The sequence below is a fragment of the Fundulus heteroclitus genome, unplaced genomic scaffold, assembly GCF_011125445.2.
Source record: "Fundulus heteroclitus isolate FHET01 unplaced genomic scaffold, MU-UCD_Fhet_4.1 scaffold_324, whole genome shotgun sequence".
NCBI classification, from domain to species: domain Eukaryota; kingdom Metazoa; phylum Chordata; class Actinopteri; order Cyprinodontiformes; family Fundulidae; genus Fundulus; species Fundulus heteroclitus.
Window position 1 is genome coordinate 56,220 of NW_023396734.1, and position 18,411 is coordinate 74,630.

At 40.2% G+C, this 18,411-nt stretch overlaps 1 protein-coding gene across 1 annotated transcript in view; it reads right to left on the reverse strand.

Moving 5' to 3' along the window:
• Positions 1-17,537, reverse strand: part of LOC118559598 (E3 ubiquitin/ISG15 ligase TRIM25-like) — a 28,693-nt gene extending 11,156 nt beyond the window's left edge. Inside the window, exon 1 of the mRNA XM_036130288.1 lies at positions 15,639-17,537. Within this exon, the coding sequence (XP_035986181.1) occupies positions 15,675-17,309 (1,635 nt within the window). The 5' untranslated portion in view covers positions 17,310-17,537 and the 3' untranslated portion in view covers positions 15,639-15,674. The remainder of the gene's footprint in view (positions 1-15,638) is intronic.
• Between the last annotated feature and the right edge of the window lie 874 nt (positions 17,538-18,411).

Consider the following 18,411-nt stretch of genomic DNA (forward strand, 5'->3'; position numbering starts at 1 on the left):
TTGGTTCAAGTCTTTTCCATTCAAAAATTGTCCAAGCTCTAAACAAACTTTTATAAAACATTGGCATTTCATACAAAAATAATGACTTACAATTTAACAAAAACAAAGAAGCATCTAAACCAAAATTTCCAATTCTCCTCAGAATAATACTTGTTATTGGCTTCCACAAAACATCCTCCTCCCTTCCCATTAGATATTTTTGAATAAACTGCAACCTGAACGCAGCAGTTCTGCTTTCCAGGTGAATTAAACCTTGTCCACCCTCCTCCTTAGGTAAAAAAAGCACAGCTTGGGACACCCAATGTTTATCATCCCAAAAAAACTTAATCATACAAGACTGAATTTTGTTCAGCAATCCAGCAGGCGGTTCTAAACATGCTCACTTGTGCCACAATAAAGAAGCAATTAAATTATTTAAAATTAGCACTCTTCCTCTATAAGAAATCTGCCGTAGCAGCCATCTCCATTTTGCTAACCTTTCTTCCACTTTTTCCATCACTCCCTCCCAGTTCATTTTTTCTGTATCTTCATCCCCCAAATGTACCCCAAGGTACTTCAGACCCCCTCTTCTCCATTTTAAACCACCTGGAAGACGAGGAAGCCCACCAAGCCAGCTTCCTATTGCTAGAGCCTCACTTTTAGCCCAGTTGACACGAGCAGCGGACAACTTACAAAATGATTTAACAATTCTACTTAAACTATTCACTTCTTCTTGATTTTTAACCATGATAATGACATCATCAGCATACGCGGATAAAATAAAAGACACATTACAACTTGGAAACACCAGCCCCTCAATGTTAAATCTAATTTTTCTTAACAGTGGTTCAATAGACAGAGCGTATAACATTCCAGACAAGGAACAACCTTGTCGAACACCTCTTGTGACTTTAAACGGCTTACATAAGCAACCATTAATTTTCAGTACACTCTCAATGTTTTCGTATAAAACCATAGTCTTGGCAATAAAGCCGAAGTCGAGACCGAACCTTTCCAACACTTTCCATAGGTATCGGTGCTCGACTCTGTCAAAAGCCTTTTCCTGGTCTAAAGAAACTAAACCAGCATTATGTCCCAAAGAACTGGAGACGTCCAAAATATCCCTAACAAGGGAAACGTTATCAATCATTGATCTGCCAGGGACACAGTAAGTTTGTGTTTGATGAACCACCTCATCCATCACCTTCTTCAATCTGTTTGCCAGCACCTTTGACAATAACTTATAGTCCGTACACAACAGAGAAACAGGTCGCCAGTTTTTAATTTCCTGAAGATCGCCTTTCTTTGGTAGCAGTGTAAGAACTGCTCTCCTGCAGCTCTGAGGTAAAGAACCTTCAGCAAAACTTTCTTCAAAGACCTCCAAAAGATCGATACAGAGGACAGACCAGAACGCTCTGTAGAATTCACTAGGAAGTCCATCGATGCCTGGTGCTTTCCCTCCTTCCATACTTTGCAGGGCAGCATGAATCTCCTCCAGTGTCATGGGTTCTCCCAACTCCTTAGCAACATCTTCAGAGACCCTTGGGAGATCGCTGCAAAAGTCATTGAAATTATCGTCGTCTTCAACGTATTCAGAGCTGTAGAGATCCGCATAGAACTCTGCAGCTCTCTTCCTGATGTCACCATCCGTAGTCAGAAGAATATCCTCAGACGACTTCAGACCATGCATAAACTTACACTGTCCTTGCTTTTTTTCCAAAGAGAAGAAAAACTTTGTCGGTGCGTCCATTAAGGCGACTTTCTGAAATCTGCATCGAACCATTGCTCCTTGGGTTCTCGATCCCAGCAAATCTGCCAAAGCGGCCTTTTTCAAATTGAGGTTCTCCAAATCACCTCGATTTCCTGTGGAGTGTACAGAAACCTGCAACTCCACTATCTCAATCTCCAGATCTCTAATAGACTTGGCTAAAACCGACGAAACATTGACAGTGTACTGTTGACACAATTCTTTAATTTCAATTTTCCCCCGATCCCACCACTGTCTTAAAGACGCAAAATCATCTTTTCTAGTTTTATGCATTTTCCAAAAAGAAACAAACACATCTTTAAAATTTGCATCTAACAACAAAGCAGTATTAAAATGCCAATACGCTGATTTATGTTTAATATTGGCAATAAATGCACTGCAAGAAACCAAAGCATGGTCTGAAAAACTTACAGGATGGATACTACAATTTTGAAAAATTCCAAAATTATGTCTGAAACTATATATCCTGTCTAACCTAGCTGCAGAAAAAGAAGCATCTGTATTTCTAGCCCATGTATACTGTATTTCATGACCATGCATTTCTCTCCAAATATCAACCAATGAAAATAAATCAACCAAATGCTTTAAATATATTGTTGAGGCTGGATGTGGCTCAAAATGATTCCTGTCCAACTGATCGTTCTCTGTACAGTTAAAATCTCCACCCAAAAAAAGAAAATCACCCGTATCACACTTAGACAATACATCTTCAATTTCATGTAACAAATTAATTCTCCCTACTCTTGTATTAGGGGCATAAACATTTACAAAAACAATATTAAAACACTCATATTTTGCTTTCACCACCATTAATCTACCCTTGACTACTTCCTCAAAATGATAAGACACTGGAAGAAAATTCTTCGAAAACAAAATTGCAATTCCCCCACTGGCTTGGTTTAAATGGCTCAAAATTATTTCTCCTCCCCACTCCCTCCTCCAATCTATTTCATTTAAAAAGTCACTATGTGTTTCTTGTACCATTAACACATTTATATGTTTTAAATTCATTAACTCAAAAACACTAATTCTCTTCTTGACATCTCTGGCTCCATTTAAATTTAATGTGGAAACTCTGAAATGACTCATTTCTGCCAGAGATGAAAGAAAAAACACTAAAAAAAAACACAGACATTTAAACCTCAAATTCATCATTGTTGTTGAATTCTTGCTTGATTTTTCCAATCAATTTTTTTAACCGGTAGACTTCTTTATCACTATATCCTCCTTTTCTCTTGTTTTTCAACTGAGATCCCACATGCATGAAGAAAAGTTTCTTGTCAGGAAAAAAATCCTCTACTTTCACATTCTTCATATTCTTAGTTACTTTTAAAAACTTCTTAACCTCTAATACACCATAACCTTTCTTTCGTTGAGCTGGTGTTAGGGATCTGCTAGATGAGGCTAAACTGTCTTCTGTCCAGCCTTCATCTTCACCGTCCCCCTCCTCTTCCTCATCCAAATTACTTTCTGATTCCAGAATTTTTCCTGAACATTCCAATTCTGTATCTCTGTCATCATTTTCAATTTGAGAAACAATAGAGCCTTCAGAAAATTTCCTTTTTTTGGCAATTTCCCAACCATCTTCCTCTATAGTCTGACTAAAACCCTCAACCTCAGTGTCTGTTTTCTCAATAAAAGACTTTAGCAAACTCTGACTCTGTCCCTCCTCACTGCTGTTTTCTTGTTTTTCTTGTGAATCATTTACTGTTTGACTTTCCAAGGTCTGTTCTCCATCCTCTAACACATCTCCTGCACTTCCCTTTCACTGCGGACATTTTTCTCAGATATTTGCCCTTCTGTTTTTTTTTGGCTCAGCATTCCTCAAATCTGAATCTTCAGTTTGATTTGTCAAATTTTCGCCTTCTTTATTCGGATTTTGAGAATCATCAGGGGAAGAGTTTTTCCTCGGACACGCTCGAACTAAGTGACCACTTTCACCACAACCGAAACACACCAAAGTACCCGAGTTTACGTAAATGGCGTAATCAAAACCATCTACTCGCACATTGAGAACAAAATTCAGATCTTCATCCTTTTTATTCAAGATCATTAGAACCTGTCTCCTGTGTGAAACCACGTGTTTTAACTGCGGTGATTTGCAACCCGATGGTAATTTCCTGATCGCAGAAACAATTTTCCCATGACGCGACAACTCTCTCACTAACATATCATCACTAATGAAGGGAGGAATATTCGCAATCGAGACTTTTTTAGCTGGAGTACTCAATGGAGAAACAGACAAAAAAACGTCATTGACAACAATGCCTTTTTCAATCACTTTGTTTGCTTTCTCCACGCTATCAACAAAAATAACCACAGCACTATTCATCCGAGCAGCGGATTTAATGCTGCTACAGCCTACAACTTCTCCCACCGCTAAACTACATTCCTCCACTGTCATAGTGGGACTACTGGGTATGATTTTCAACCCATGTTGTCTCGTTAATTTGGTCAAATCCATCTCCGGCATTTCAAGCCAAAAGGCCAGAAAATGCCGGAACAACCCACAAAAAAGTACTCAAATACCCTCAACTTTACTCCACAACCACAATATTTAAAGAACAATACCCATACATTTACCAAAAGAGGTGAAAAAAAGCAAAGTTAGAGGTTCTCAATCTCTCAGTCCACTCACCACATGCTCCACATGCTCCACCCACAAAGACGAGTACCAGGACAAGGTAGAGGGTTGGGAATAAGAATGCGTGGTGGCGCTCAAAGAAGGACCAGAGATAAGATAAGATAGTCTTTATTGATCTCAGATTGGAGAAATTCACTTGTCACATCGGCTCAATAGTCAGGAGTAGGAAAGGGTTATATACAGTGGATCAAAAAGAAAATGAGAAAAACATAAGAATATATAAAAAAAAGAATACAAAAGAAGTCAGAGTAGGCAGATGATGTCATGTGTACCAGTTATATACACATATATATATATATATGTACACACATATATGCACACACACACACACACACACACACACACACACACACACATATATATATATATATATATATATATATATATATATATATATATATATATATATATATATGTATATATATATATATGTATATATATATATATATATATATATAGGTAACTGATCAAATTAGAGCCACTATCATTGACCATGTCATAAACCACGGGCTATCACACAGAGGGTGGTGAAAGAGTGCAGCCAAATATCAGCTGGGACACAGTGGCATCTATTGTCCGTATTTTCGAGGAAACCAACAGTTAGGATATTGCTTCTCCTACTCCAAAGTGTAAATACTGTAAAATGACCCTTTATAGTTTTAGAGTGACTTTATGCCTCCAGTCTCTGATATGTAACTACTTGTAACTATAAGCTCCTGAATGAATATGAATATATATATACATATATATATATATTAGGGCTGGGCAACGATTAAAATATTTAATCGCGATTAATCGCCCTGATTAATCGCGATTAATCGCGATTAATCGCATTGTATTTACAAACTCCAAGAATGAATTCAAAAGTAGTGTAAAGAGCACTTTTATTTTAATGTTCTGCTGCCAAATGAACAAAAGTGTTGTAACATTTGTAGCACTTATTTTATACTGGATATTTTCAACCCATCTATTGAATTTAGTGCACTAGTTGATCTTTTCTTCATAAGAGAACAGCAAGCACTGCAGCCAAAATATGGCCTTTTTTGACCTGCTGTATATTAGCCAGTCCCTAAGCTTGATGTATCATGAAACTGTTGACCTTTTGGGTTTTGTGGTTTTTATTTTATTATTACAATTAAATAATAATAATAATACTAATAATAATAATAATAATGTTATGTTCAGTGTTTTTTCGCTAATCCACCTCTTATATATTTCAATCCTTATGTAATTTTGTCTGTGTTGTGTGCACCTGCCTGTTGCTTTAATCCTATAAATTTCCCCGTCGTGGGATAAAAAAAGGATTAGCTAATGTTATCTTATCTTAAATAACACTTTTTAATATATGTACTGGGTTCTTTCAAGGTCTTAATTACATGTTATGTGTGGGCTCCAGTAACATCCATCCATCCATCCATCCATCCACTGATCTACCTGGATGTTCCCTGGAGGACTGAAACGCCTCAGTCAGAGACGTCTGTGGGTCTGTCGGGGCAGTGAGAGAAGTTTCGTCTCCTCTCTCCGTTTCTCGGGCTCGACGTTTTCATGTTTTTTCACGTGCTTAGATAAATTTGTTGTGTTTCCACTGAAATGAACCGGCTTTTTACAAAACATACAGCTTGATTTCATTTACGGTATTAAAATAAAGCCAAACGTGCTACTTCCTCTGTTCATGTTTTTCCGCTGCTGTGGTCTCTCTCAGCTGTTTGTGTATTAAGTTAGTGTGAGAGCTGAGTGGGCGGGCCAGGCTGAGCCTGCGTGCTGATTGGCTGGCGCCGCTGAGCCATGTAGGAGAGGGGAGGGGGAGCGGGAGAGTGCTGCTGCCGTGACAGCGCGCTGCAGTCAGCGCGCCTGCTGACTGACACTGACTGAAAGCATGTGAGCAACATGCGTTAATGCGCGATAAAATAAATATCGCCGTCTAATGAATTAACGCAAAATTAACGCGTTAACTTGCCCAGCCCTAATATATATATATATATATATATATATATATATATATATATATATATATATATATATATATATATATATGCACTTGACACATCCAAAATAATGCAGTTTCTGTAATTTCAGCTGATGATAGTGTTTTTTTTTTGTCATTGTGTTATGATTGACTAAATGTTCCTGTTGGAAGAGAACATGTGTTAGTGTTTTGAATACTTATTTAATTTTGAAACATGTTTGCAGTGTTTTGTTAGTGTATTATTGTATTTTGAAAATTAGTTTTGGAGTTTAGTTTGCGATGTGTGAATTTGAACATGAAATTAACAGTTTTGCCAATTGTGTGTTTTAGGTGTGTTGGTGCGTTAAGAGTTTAGGAAACCTGTTAAATGTATTGAAAACTGTGTCATAGCAATTGTAAAAAACTGTAATAAGATGGGGGACCCGCACGAGCCATCCCAAACCCAACCCCCCAGGTGAAACCCGCACCGGGAGACTACATGGACCAGGACCGGGACAGGGGGCCGGACACAAGCCCACCAGAACGTCCACCAAACCCCCCCCCCCCCCCCCCCCCCCCCCACCCCACCCGTAGATTTAACCCCTCCCCAACACTAACATTCAAACATCTCACCACACATTCGACACTAGACATCCAGGCTGGGTAAGTCACTACTCCCCCTCCCTCCCCTCCCCCCACTAGCAGAGTGCCAACCCAAAGAAGGGGAAGAGCATCTGCCCTGAGATGTTAATGACCATGCCCCCCTACCAGCTCAACAGGCCTGGAGGCCCCCCAGCGCACCAGAGGGACAGACACCTGGGCGCACGCCGGCCCAGACCCCAAGCGGCACACTCCCCGGAACCGGAACCCCCGAGGCCCCGCCGGGGCCCCCGCCCGATGGCGCCGCGCCCCAGGGACCCCAGGCCCCCAGACCCACCCAGGACCCACCCAGCGACAGCACAGCTACCAGGTCAGTAACCCACGTCCGCGTAGCTCCCCAAGAGCGCCGCAAGCGGTGCTGTGGGCCACCCGTAGGCCTCCCAAGCTCCTCCCAGATGGGGGCAACAGACCCTGGAGTCAGACCCACCAAGCGCCCCACTCCAAGTGCCCCCAGAGTCCCAGGAACCCCTCCACCCAGCCACTGCGCCCTGCAGGAAGCAACCCACCGTCCCCCATTCCACTAAGTGATAGTGCTAATCAAAGGAGCCCAAAGAGATCGAACAGATGTGGATGCAGATGCTGTCTCAAGATTAATATGATCCAACAAAAGATCTCTATACTGATTGATACTGAGATTCTCCTTACTTTTCCAATTCATGAGGATAGTTTTATTTGCGATACATAGTGCAGTGAAAACCATGTAAACTATTTTATTCCCCAGAGGGCTTTCCTCAAAATTACCAAGCAAGCAAACTGATGGGGAAGGTGTAATTTTACAGCTCAAGCACTTTGATAAGTCCTTACATATCTGTGTCCAGAACCTCTGGACTGGTGTGCATAACCATAACGCATGAATATAATTATCAGGATGATTGCCTATGCAGTGTGGACAGATATTAGATTGTGCCAGACCCATCTTGAATAATCTTTGTCCTGTGTAGTGTACTCTGTGAAGGATTTTGTATTGTATTAGTTGTAAGTTGGTGTTTCTAGTCAATTTGAAAGTTCTTAGACATATCTGAGCCCAGAAGTTTTGTTCAAAGCTGACTGATAGATCCTCTTCCCATTTCATAATAGGAAGAGATATTGAATCATCTATTTTAGTCAGTGTCCTGTATGATTTAGACAGTAGTTTGGGGGGGTTTAAATCTAGGAACTCTAATATATTACTTGAAATTTGTAAACCACCTTTAATATGCTTACATTTTTTCTAATTATAGATTTAAATTGTTCATATTCCAAAAATTTATTTTTACTAATGCCATATTGCATATTTACTTTGGAAAAATTGTTGAACTCGGTTCCATCAAGTAAATGTTCCAGATATTCAATACCTTTATTCTTCCAGTATGTAAAGTTTATCATATTATTATTTTGTAGGATGTCAGGGTTGTTCCAGATGGGTGTACGACTGCATGGGATAAGTGACGACTTTGTCATTTTAAGAAACTCCCACCATGCTGTCAGAGTAGAGCTGATATTGATATTTTTAAAGCATGTATGCTGTTTTATATTTGAGCTAATAAACGGCAAATCTGAAATCATGATATTATTGCATATTTTCTGTTCTATATCTATCCAGGGCTCGTCTAAAGGATTATGCTTTATCCATTTAGTGATATATTGTAGTCTATTTGCCAAGTAGTACTTATGGAAGATAGGCAGATCTAGTCCCCCTCTGTCTTTAATTTTCTGTAGTGTCTTTAAGCTGATACGGGGCGGTTTATCTTTCCAAAGAAATTTAGAGATTGAAGAGTCTAGAGATTTAAACCAGTCAGATGATGGTTTATTGGGGATCATTGAAAATAAGTAATTACTTCTAGGTAAGACCATCATTTTAATCGAAGCTACCCTACCCATGAGTGAAATTGGAAGCGATTTCCATCTATCCAGGTCATCTTCTATCTTTTTTAAAAGTGGGATGTGATTAGATTTTACTAAATCCGCAAGTTTAGACGACACAGTGATACCCAAATATGTGATGTTTCCTGAGCACAAATGTATATCTAGGGGGTTTTGGAAAGAGTAATTAATTGGCAGTACCCTAGATTTAGACCAGTTTATAAAGTAATCAGAAACCTTTGAGAAGGATTCTAGTAATCTAATTACTTGAGAAAGGGAAGAGTTTGAGTGCTGAAGATAGAGTAATACATCATCAGCATAAAGACTAATCTTATGCTCTATATTCATGCATTTTATACCTTTAATAACCTTTGTTTGTCTAATTGTTGCTGCTAGAGGTTCAATAAAAATGGCAAAAAGTGAGGGGGAAAGTGGGCATCCTTGCCTAGTGCCCCTCTGGAGACAAAAGCTGGAAGATGTTTGATTATTTGTCCTGACACAGGACAAATAATCAAAGGAGTGACTTTATCTAATCGTTTTGCAAAAGCTTTACATATTATTTTAATATCCACGTTGATTAAGGATATGGGACGATAGCTGGTGGGCAACATAGGATCTTTGCCTGGCTTAAGCAGAAGACTGATGGTGGCAGAGTTCATATTAGCTGGAAATCTGCCATTTTCCTGAATTTCTTGCAACATTCTGTGAAACGTTGGTGCCAGAATACTCCAGAACTCCTTATAAAACTCAGTAGGGAATCCATCTGGGCCTGGAGCCTTTTTATTGGGCATGCTTGTTAAAGCTTCCTGAACTTCAACTGTTGTCAGCGGTGAGTCCAGTGTCGTTCTTTGGTTATCTGATAGTTTAGGAAGTGTAATTTTATCCAGAAACTGCTCGATGACATTGTCTGATGGATTTATCTGTGACGTGTATAAAGTTTTGTAGAAATCACGGAAGGTGTTATTTATACATTCTGGATCATGTAATGTATTCCCATTGGAATCTGTAACTGCAAATATAGTCGTTTTCTCTTTATTTATTTTTAACTGATTAGCTAAGAAGCTTCCTGACTTATTGCCATGTTCAACATTTTCTAATCGAAGTTTTTCTATTAGAAATTTGTTTTGCTTTTCAATATACTGGTTTAATTCTAGTTTTATTTTACGGATTTTACCCAACTTTCCCTCTTCCAGGGAAGTTACTAGTAACTTAAGTTTTTCTTCTAATTCCTGAATCTTCTTGTTTTCCAACTTCTTTTTGTGAGATGAGAATGAAATTATTTTGCCTCTTATCACTGCTTTCCCTGCTTCCCAAAGTATAGATGCTGAAGTGCCTGGCAGATCATTGTGTTCTAAGTAAGAAGCCCACTCTTCTTTGAAAAATGTATTAAATTGTTCATCTTTAAGCAGCGATGTATTAAATCTCCAGCTCTTGTTTTGTGGGGTTATTTTTTTATTTGTTAGGGTTAAAGTAACAGGAGCATGATCACTAATAGCGATAGGATGAATTACAGCATCTGAAACGTCCGACAGCAGCGAACTGCTGATTAAGAAATAGTCCAAACGAGAATACGAGTGGTGAACATTTGAAAAAAAAGTATATTGCTTACTATTAGGATGAAGAGAACGCCATGCATCGCAAAGACCAAAATCACTCATGTATTGTTTGACTATATTTAATGACTGCCAACTACGCTGAGACCCTGTTGTATTCAGCCTGTCTATTTCCTCATTTAGACCAAAGTTGAGGTCACCCCCAATAATTAGAGAACAATCCCCGTGTTTTGAAAGTGCATGGAAGAGTTTGTGGAAGAATGAGGGTTCATCAACATTTGGACCATATACACTAACAATACATAACTTCTGGTTATGAATAGATATTTTAATTATTATGAATCTGAATTTTGTCTAATATTTTAAAACTAACGTTTTTGTGGATTAAAATTGCTATTCCTCTCTGTCTAGAGTTATAGCAGGCAGGAAACACATTGGGGAACTCAATGTGGGTGAGTTAAGATCACTTACAGTTGTATCTGATTTATGGGTTTCTTGCAATAAGACAACATCTGCCTTTAATCTTGTAAGCTGGTTAGAGATCTTTAGCTGTTTTTCCCTGGTGCCTGCTCCATGCACATTTCATGACACAAACTTTACATTCATCATAGGTGAAAGTGAGAAGTTGAAAAGTGCATGTCCTCAGAAGAATAGTTATACAAAGACCCAGGTAGCATCATCTGACGTGCTTGTGATTTCCTGGTCAGCAGGAGAGGAGCAGATGAATAATATAAAGAAAGACAGAGAATTAAGAAAGTGCAAAGAGTGAGAAAAGATGAAAGAGAAATAACCATCACCAATGCCTCGTGTACCCAACCGTGACTTACAACCATACCGTGCCAACGTGCTCTTGAGCTGTGCGTTTATTTCTTTTATCACTGTGTTCCGAACACATTTTTTTTTTCCAAGCATGACAGGCTATAAATCCACCCTTTGTACATCTAATAGAGCCAAGGAGTGATCTTCTGATCCCTGAACAACTGACCATTGATATAAAGTTTGTCAACTGCAACGTTAGCTCTGACGCCATCATTAATGTATTTTTATCTGATTGGAAATAACACTCGCCTACGGTCTAGGATTTCCTTAGGAAACTGATCATTAACACTGAAATCCGTTCCTCTCAATTCGCGGTCATAGCTTTTTCAAATTTGGCTACAATCGGACGAGGGCGGATTTTACCGGGTTTCTTACCTCCGAGCCGGTGAACGCGATGAAAGGTGATGTTTTTTACCTGATCCGCCGGTATTTTCAGGTTCTGCTGGAGAAACTCACGTATAGCAAACTCAGGGTCCTCTTCTTGGCGCTCCGGGATGCCTGCAAAGACGAGATTATCTCTCATACTTCGCGACTTTATGTCCAGAATGGATTCTTTCATCTTCTTATTTTCGCCGGTCAGCTGCGTCAACCCCTCGGTAAGCTCCGTGACTTTCCCCCTCAGCGCGTCATTCTCCGCGGCAACAGAAGCTATCTGGGCTTGGCTAAATTCGACCGCTTCTCTCAAAGCCTGGAACTCTTTGTGGAGCACCTCTACCAAGGCGAGGCGAGCGTCCAGGCTAGTAAGCTTTTTGTCGATGGATTCCAGGACGTCGCTGTAGATCCTGTCGGGAGACAAAGTGGAAGTTGAGGCACCGGTAGAGCTAGACCGGGTTCGTTTGAGTAAAGGTGTGTTTGTGGCGGCGGGAATTTTTTTCTTCCCCATCACAATGTTGTCAAAACACTCGTCCAGGTAGCTCTACAGGCTCGTCAAGGTCTCTTCTTCCAGTTTGTTTCCTCGTGAAAATGAGACAATTGTTAATGTTTAAACTTTACTTTGTTTAAATTTCCAGTTATTGGTTATTACTTACCTGAGTGGATTTAATTTTTAACTACATGTATGCCGCCATTTTACTTACGCACAGCTCACAGCTCTCGCGAGATCTCAGCCGCTCATCTCCCTTGGAATTTTGCAACCCCTTCTACAACACCTCCCCCACAGCTTTTTCAATAATCTTACTGATAAAGAGGAGGTTTGAACATCAAGGCAGCAAGAGGAGGAACTTAGCTGTTAAATGATCTCCTCTAAGCTTCTGTAGTTTATTTGGCTGAATTGGGACATTTTTTCAAGATAAGTTCCAGTTGGATACAGCTTTGATACTGAACTTGATATGGATGTTTAAACTGATCCTCTAATCTTTAGGATTTTCTCAGTAAAGAAGTTAGCAAATTCATTGCAGGCCCTGGTGGAGTGGAGTTCAGAAACCATGGACACAGGAGAATTTGTTAGCCTGTTGACTGTGGCAAATAAGACACGAGCATTCTTAATGTTTTTGTTGATGATCTCAGAGAAGAAAGATTCCCTTGCATTTTTCAGTTTTAAGTTATATCTAGTTATATTGGGTCAAACCAAAGTTTCTAAGTGTGACACAGTTCTTTCGCAACTCTTTCTTCAGGGTTGTCAATGTGAAACTTGAAGTCTCCCAAAATAATTACATAGTCATAATCAGCACAAGTCACAGTTAGGAGGTCACTAAGATTATTAAAAAAGTTAAAGGACTTAGGAGGCCTGTAGACATTAAAGAACATAGTTCATACCAAGCTCTTTACCAGGAGAGCCAAAACTATTTGAAAGAGCTGAATTTTCCCAAAAACACCTTTTTACAACTCCTCCACTTTTCCTTCGTTGTCTGCTCTTAAAAAAGAAAATTGTAGTTTGGAGGAGTCGACTCTATCAGAATAGGTGCTACATTAAATTCATATAACCATGTTTCTGTTTAAAACATGACATTGATATTATTGTTTGTAATGTGATTTTCCAGGGTCGGGCGTACTTTCATGATCCTTGGAATGATGTCTGATACATTAGACACCAGGCCACAGTTCAACGAGTTATAAATCAACAACTCTGTGTTTTTCTTGTTATAGAAATGTTTAATCCTACATATAAATCCAGTGCATAATATTAGTGTTGTTGGTCCTGTGGATTTTTTTTTTTCTGGTAGCTTAGAGTGAAGATTGTTGATATACCTTTGATTGTTGTCGTGCTCTTCCTGGGTCTCATGTTGGAGCGGAGCAAATCTGTTTTGTAATAAAATTCTAACATTTTCAACAGGTTTATTTCAATGATTTGTTGTTAGAACAAACCGTTGCTGTTTCACTTTTCTTGGGACACTTCTCTGTAATATCGGCCAGTTTTCTTTGTCTAGGTAAGATAAGGTAAGCTAATCAAAAAAGGAGCAAAAAGGAGGAAAAGGTGCATGCGGTATATACAGTGTGTTCACGTATATACTGTGGATCGAGAGAAAAAAAAGAAATAAAGCAGAGATTTAAGATTACTTATGTACATTTAAGGTGACTTATACACATATGGATTTGACTTTGTGCATTAAAGTGGTACCAGGTAAAGAACAACAGTGAGTTAGTGAGATAATTATGACAGCTGAAGTCTTATTTAACATATTTAACACCATTATTGCACAGGTTATAGCACAGGGTATTAAATAGTAATTGCACATAAGTTATTACAGTTTTAGTGCAGCATTGTAACGTCTGATAGCAGCAGGAATGAATGACCTGCGGTAGCGCTCCTTTTTACAGACAGGATGTCTAAGTCTGTCACTAAAGCAGCTGCTCAGCTCCTCTACAGTCTGGTGCAGGGGGTGGAAGGTGTTGTCCATGATGGATGTGAGCTTGGACAACGCCCTCCTCTCAGCCACTTCCTCCACAGGGTCCAGAGAGCAGCCCAGGACAGAAGTGGACTTCCTCATCAGCTTATTCAGCCTCTTTCTGTCCCGCTCTGCACTGCCTGGGGCCCAGCAGACGACAGCGTAGAGGAGGGCTGAGGCCACCACAGAGTCATAGAAGGTCTTAAGCAGAGGCCTGCTCACTCCAAAGGATCTCAGCCTCCTGAGGAGGTGGAGCCTGCTCTGGCCCTTCTTATACAGGGCGTCGGTGTTATGAGTCCAGTCCAGTTTATCATTGATTTGAAACTCTCCACCGTTTCTATGTCCTGCACCTGGATGTTCATGGGGGACTGAGGTGGGGGTCTTCTCCTGAAGTCGATCACCATCTCCTTGGTCCTACTGGTGTTTAGACACAGGTGGTTTTTCTCACACCTGTCTACAAAGTCCATGATGACCGACCGGTACTCCAGCTCAGACACACAACCCACAATGTCCGAGTCATGGGAGAACGTCTGAAGGTGGCAGCTGTCCGTGTTGTAGGTGAAGTCCGAGGTGTAGAGGGTGAAGAGAAACGGAGACTGCCACCTCTGACTGACAGCTGTGCTGAGGACGGTCAGTGAAAACAGGTTGTGGAAGAGCTTGTATAGCACAGGATGGTTTCGATCCATCGACCACCTGCACCACTCTGCTGGCCAGGTGTGAATTAGGGTGAAACTTGATATGAATCAAACCTATTTGAAAATATTTGAAATACAGAAAAGCAAAATAAACACAAAAATAAAAAAAAAATATAATATGTGAAGGATAATGCTAAAAAAAAACTATTTAATGCCAGCAGCAAAAATAAATTAAAGTGACTCAGTGGATGGAAACAATGTCTCATTTTAATACTTAAAGTCTTTATTTATAGAAAACACATTCATGTTCATCACAAATATTAGATTTAGGTCATAATTGTTGTATAAATATGTAACACCTCATTTAATAAAACACCATAGATTGACATTGACATTATGTCTCTTTATTACAGATTTTGCTGCTAAACACATCCTGAAAATTTTAAGTTTCAAATAAAACTATATTGTACAGCTGCATTGTCATTTTTACTGAAATACTAAATAGAGTTGTGGTGATTTTGTTGTTTTGAGGTTATTTACCTTAAATATGTTTAAAAAAAATTATTAAACATACTCAAACATTCAAAATATAATAATTCTCAGATGAGAAATTTACAATATTAGATGATATCTGTTGTCTCATGTGTGTCTGGACTCAACAAAACGGGTCCAAACCAGAACCGGATCAAAGAACTGGTTCCACTTTTTAAACCTGGGGAATCATTTGACATTTTATTGCTGAGTTCACAGTTTTTGCTGCTAAAAGCAACAAGGAGGAAAAACAGCAAATATTCTGGTGCTGATCAGCTGGTTTAGAATACAATGATGAGAAATGAACAAACCCAACAGAACCAGAACATCAATTCTGAAGGAAAACAAGTGCTGACAATCTCTGACTATTGATTTCTGTGCAGTTTAGACATAAAACAACAACCATCAAGAAATTAATCTGCTGGAGATCTAAAAACCAGAATCAAACTCACTGAACCTTCAGTGGATTCTGTCTATTTGGGTTTACAGAACTCAGCAGAACCTCCAACCCAAACTCCAGCATGTAGCGGCTGAGTGAAGGTGGTCTGGACTCTGTGGAGGAGAGTCATGGTTTCAGAGACGCTGTAGAAGGACAGAATACCTGCTCTGTGATCCAGGTACACTCCTACTCTGGAGGAACCAGGACCTGAGATGGAGGTCCAGATGCGGTTGTGACGAAATTTATAACCTCCTTGGTAACAATATAATGCCCAAGATTTGTCATTGCATCCAAATCTACATTCGTTCCCTCTTCCCGCTCTGCTGATATTCTTGTATGCGACTGCTACAAAAACTCTCTCTCTCATCTCCACCTCCCAGTAACAACGTCCAGTCAGACTCTCTCTACTCAGAACCTGAAGAAAACCAGTGAATCTGTCTGGATGACTAGAATAAGACTGAGGTTTATTCATCCATGTCACCTTCCTGTTCCCCTCTGATAGTAACAGATGACTGTGTGCTGTGTTTGGATCCAGTGTGATTTCAGCTCTGCTCTTTGGTTCTGGTTCTGACAGTGAAACATCCACCTCAGTGAGTCTCAGTGAGATGTTTGTCCATGCGTCTCTCAGGATGTCCTGTAGTTGATCTCTGAGCTCTGACACAGCTGCTGTCACATCCTCAAAGTAGCTCAGAGGACGGATCTTGATGCTGGATGAGTGTGTAGACTCACTGAGTGCTGACAGTGAGGGGTAGTTGTGGAGAAACTGGTTGTGATCCTCTGTGTCTGAGAGCTGCTTCAGCTCAGCGTCTTTCCTCTTCAGCTCAGTGATCTCCTGCTCCAGCTTCTCCTGAAGCTCTTTGACTCGACTCCCTTCAGTTTCCTGCTGGGATCTGATCTGCTGCTTCACATCAGAGCTTCTTTTCTGGATGAGACGGATCAGCTGAGTGAAGATCTTCTCACTGTCCTCCACTGTTTTATCAGCAGAGTGCTTGATGGCCTCCAGCTCCTGTTGAAGCAGCTTCACATCTTTCTCTCTGTCCTGGATTCTCTGCTGGATGTTTTCTCGTCTCACCTCCAGCTCTCTCTGCCTCTCAGTCCTTTCTGCTGCAGCTGACACTGTGTCGTGGCCTTTATGTTCATCCACAGAGCAGAGATAACAGATACACTTCTGATCAGTACGACAGAACATCTTCATCACCTCATCATGACAAGAGCAGATGTTCTCCTGGAGGTTCTTGGAGGGCTCCACCAGCTTGTGTTTCTTAAATGCAGCTGAATCATAATGAGGCTGAAGGTGTTTCTCACAGTAAGAGGCCAGACAGACTAAACAGGACTTGGTGGCTTTCAGTTTTCTTCCAGAGCAGAAATCACAGGCCACATCTTCAGGTCCAGCATAGCAGAGATCAGCAGGAGCAGCTTGGAGTCCAGACTTCTTCAGCTGCTCCACTAAAGCTGCTAACATGGTGTTTTTCTTCAGAACGGGCCTCGGTGTGAAGGTCTCCCTGCACTGAGGGCAGCTGTGGATTCCTTTGTGATCCTCTTCATCCCAGAAGTTTTTAATACACTTCATACAATAGCTGTGTCCACAGGGAATAGTCACCGGATCCTTCAGTAGATCCAGACAGATCGAACAGGACAAGGTTTCTCGGTCCAGCTGGTTCTGCTCCATTTCTCCTCTCGGTCACAGTGACTGTGTGAGTTTCATTTCCTGAAAACAGCAACAGCTCTGAGCTCTGATCTACGAATCACGTGTCAAAGCAGAGAGGCTGCAGCCAATCAGCTTTCACCTCCAGCAGATGTTGCTCCACCAGCTTCAAGGTGTGTCTGAGAGCAGGAAGAACAGGGAGGGTTATCAGGTTTTACAGCCTGCAGAATAAGGAGCAGAGGTCGCCTTTATAAAGCTTGCGGGGCCTGAAATGTGTGAATCCCACTTTCCACGCAAAATTCAGATCTAGAACAAAAAAAAACTTCAGGAGAAAACGTTCGGTCTTCACAGCAGCTCTGACCCAGGCTTACACTCATTTTGGAGACGGAGGAAATTGGCAACACAGATGCAAATTGTGTTGAGTTGCAGCCAAACTGCGTCCTGATTCCTCTCAGACGTTCAATTTCACTCCATATCAGACTTTATTCATAGATCAACTTCATCATAAGCCTTCAAAACCGCAAAAGGACCTTTAAATAAATCAAATAAATGCCCATAAGCCAGAGTGACGTGTTTAATAGATTACCAGATTATTGTGAAAAGGTGTCCAGCAATTAATTGCTGTAAACGGTCAAACACACTCATGCGTAATGCTGAGGATGCAGTGGTACTGTTGGAAGATCTTGGATGGGGAGAATTAGGAGGAAACACATTTTCAGGGATCAAATATTTCCTGCACTGCAAAAACGGAACTTGAAATAAGTAAAATGTTCTTAAAATGAGTGTATTTGTCCTTGATTTGAGCAGGTAAATAAGATGTTTTGCCAATGGAATAAGATTTTTTCACTTAAAATAGGAACAACTCATCTCCATCATCTTATTTCAAGTGCAGGATGTCTAATTATCTTATTTTAGGGGTCAAAATACTCATTCCATTGGCAAATAATCTTATTTACCTGCTCAAATCAAGGACAAATACACTAACTTTAAGAACATTTTACTTATTTTTAGATCCGTTTTTGCAGTGTGGTCAATGATGATGACTGGCCTATATACCGCTTTAGACTCTGAGCTTTACATTCTGCCATAACCTGCAGGGGAAAGAGGCTACACCCGCCTCCAGGTG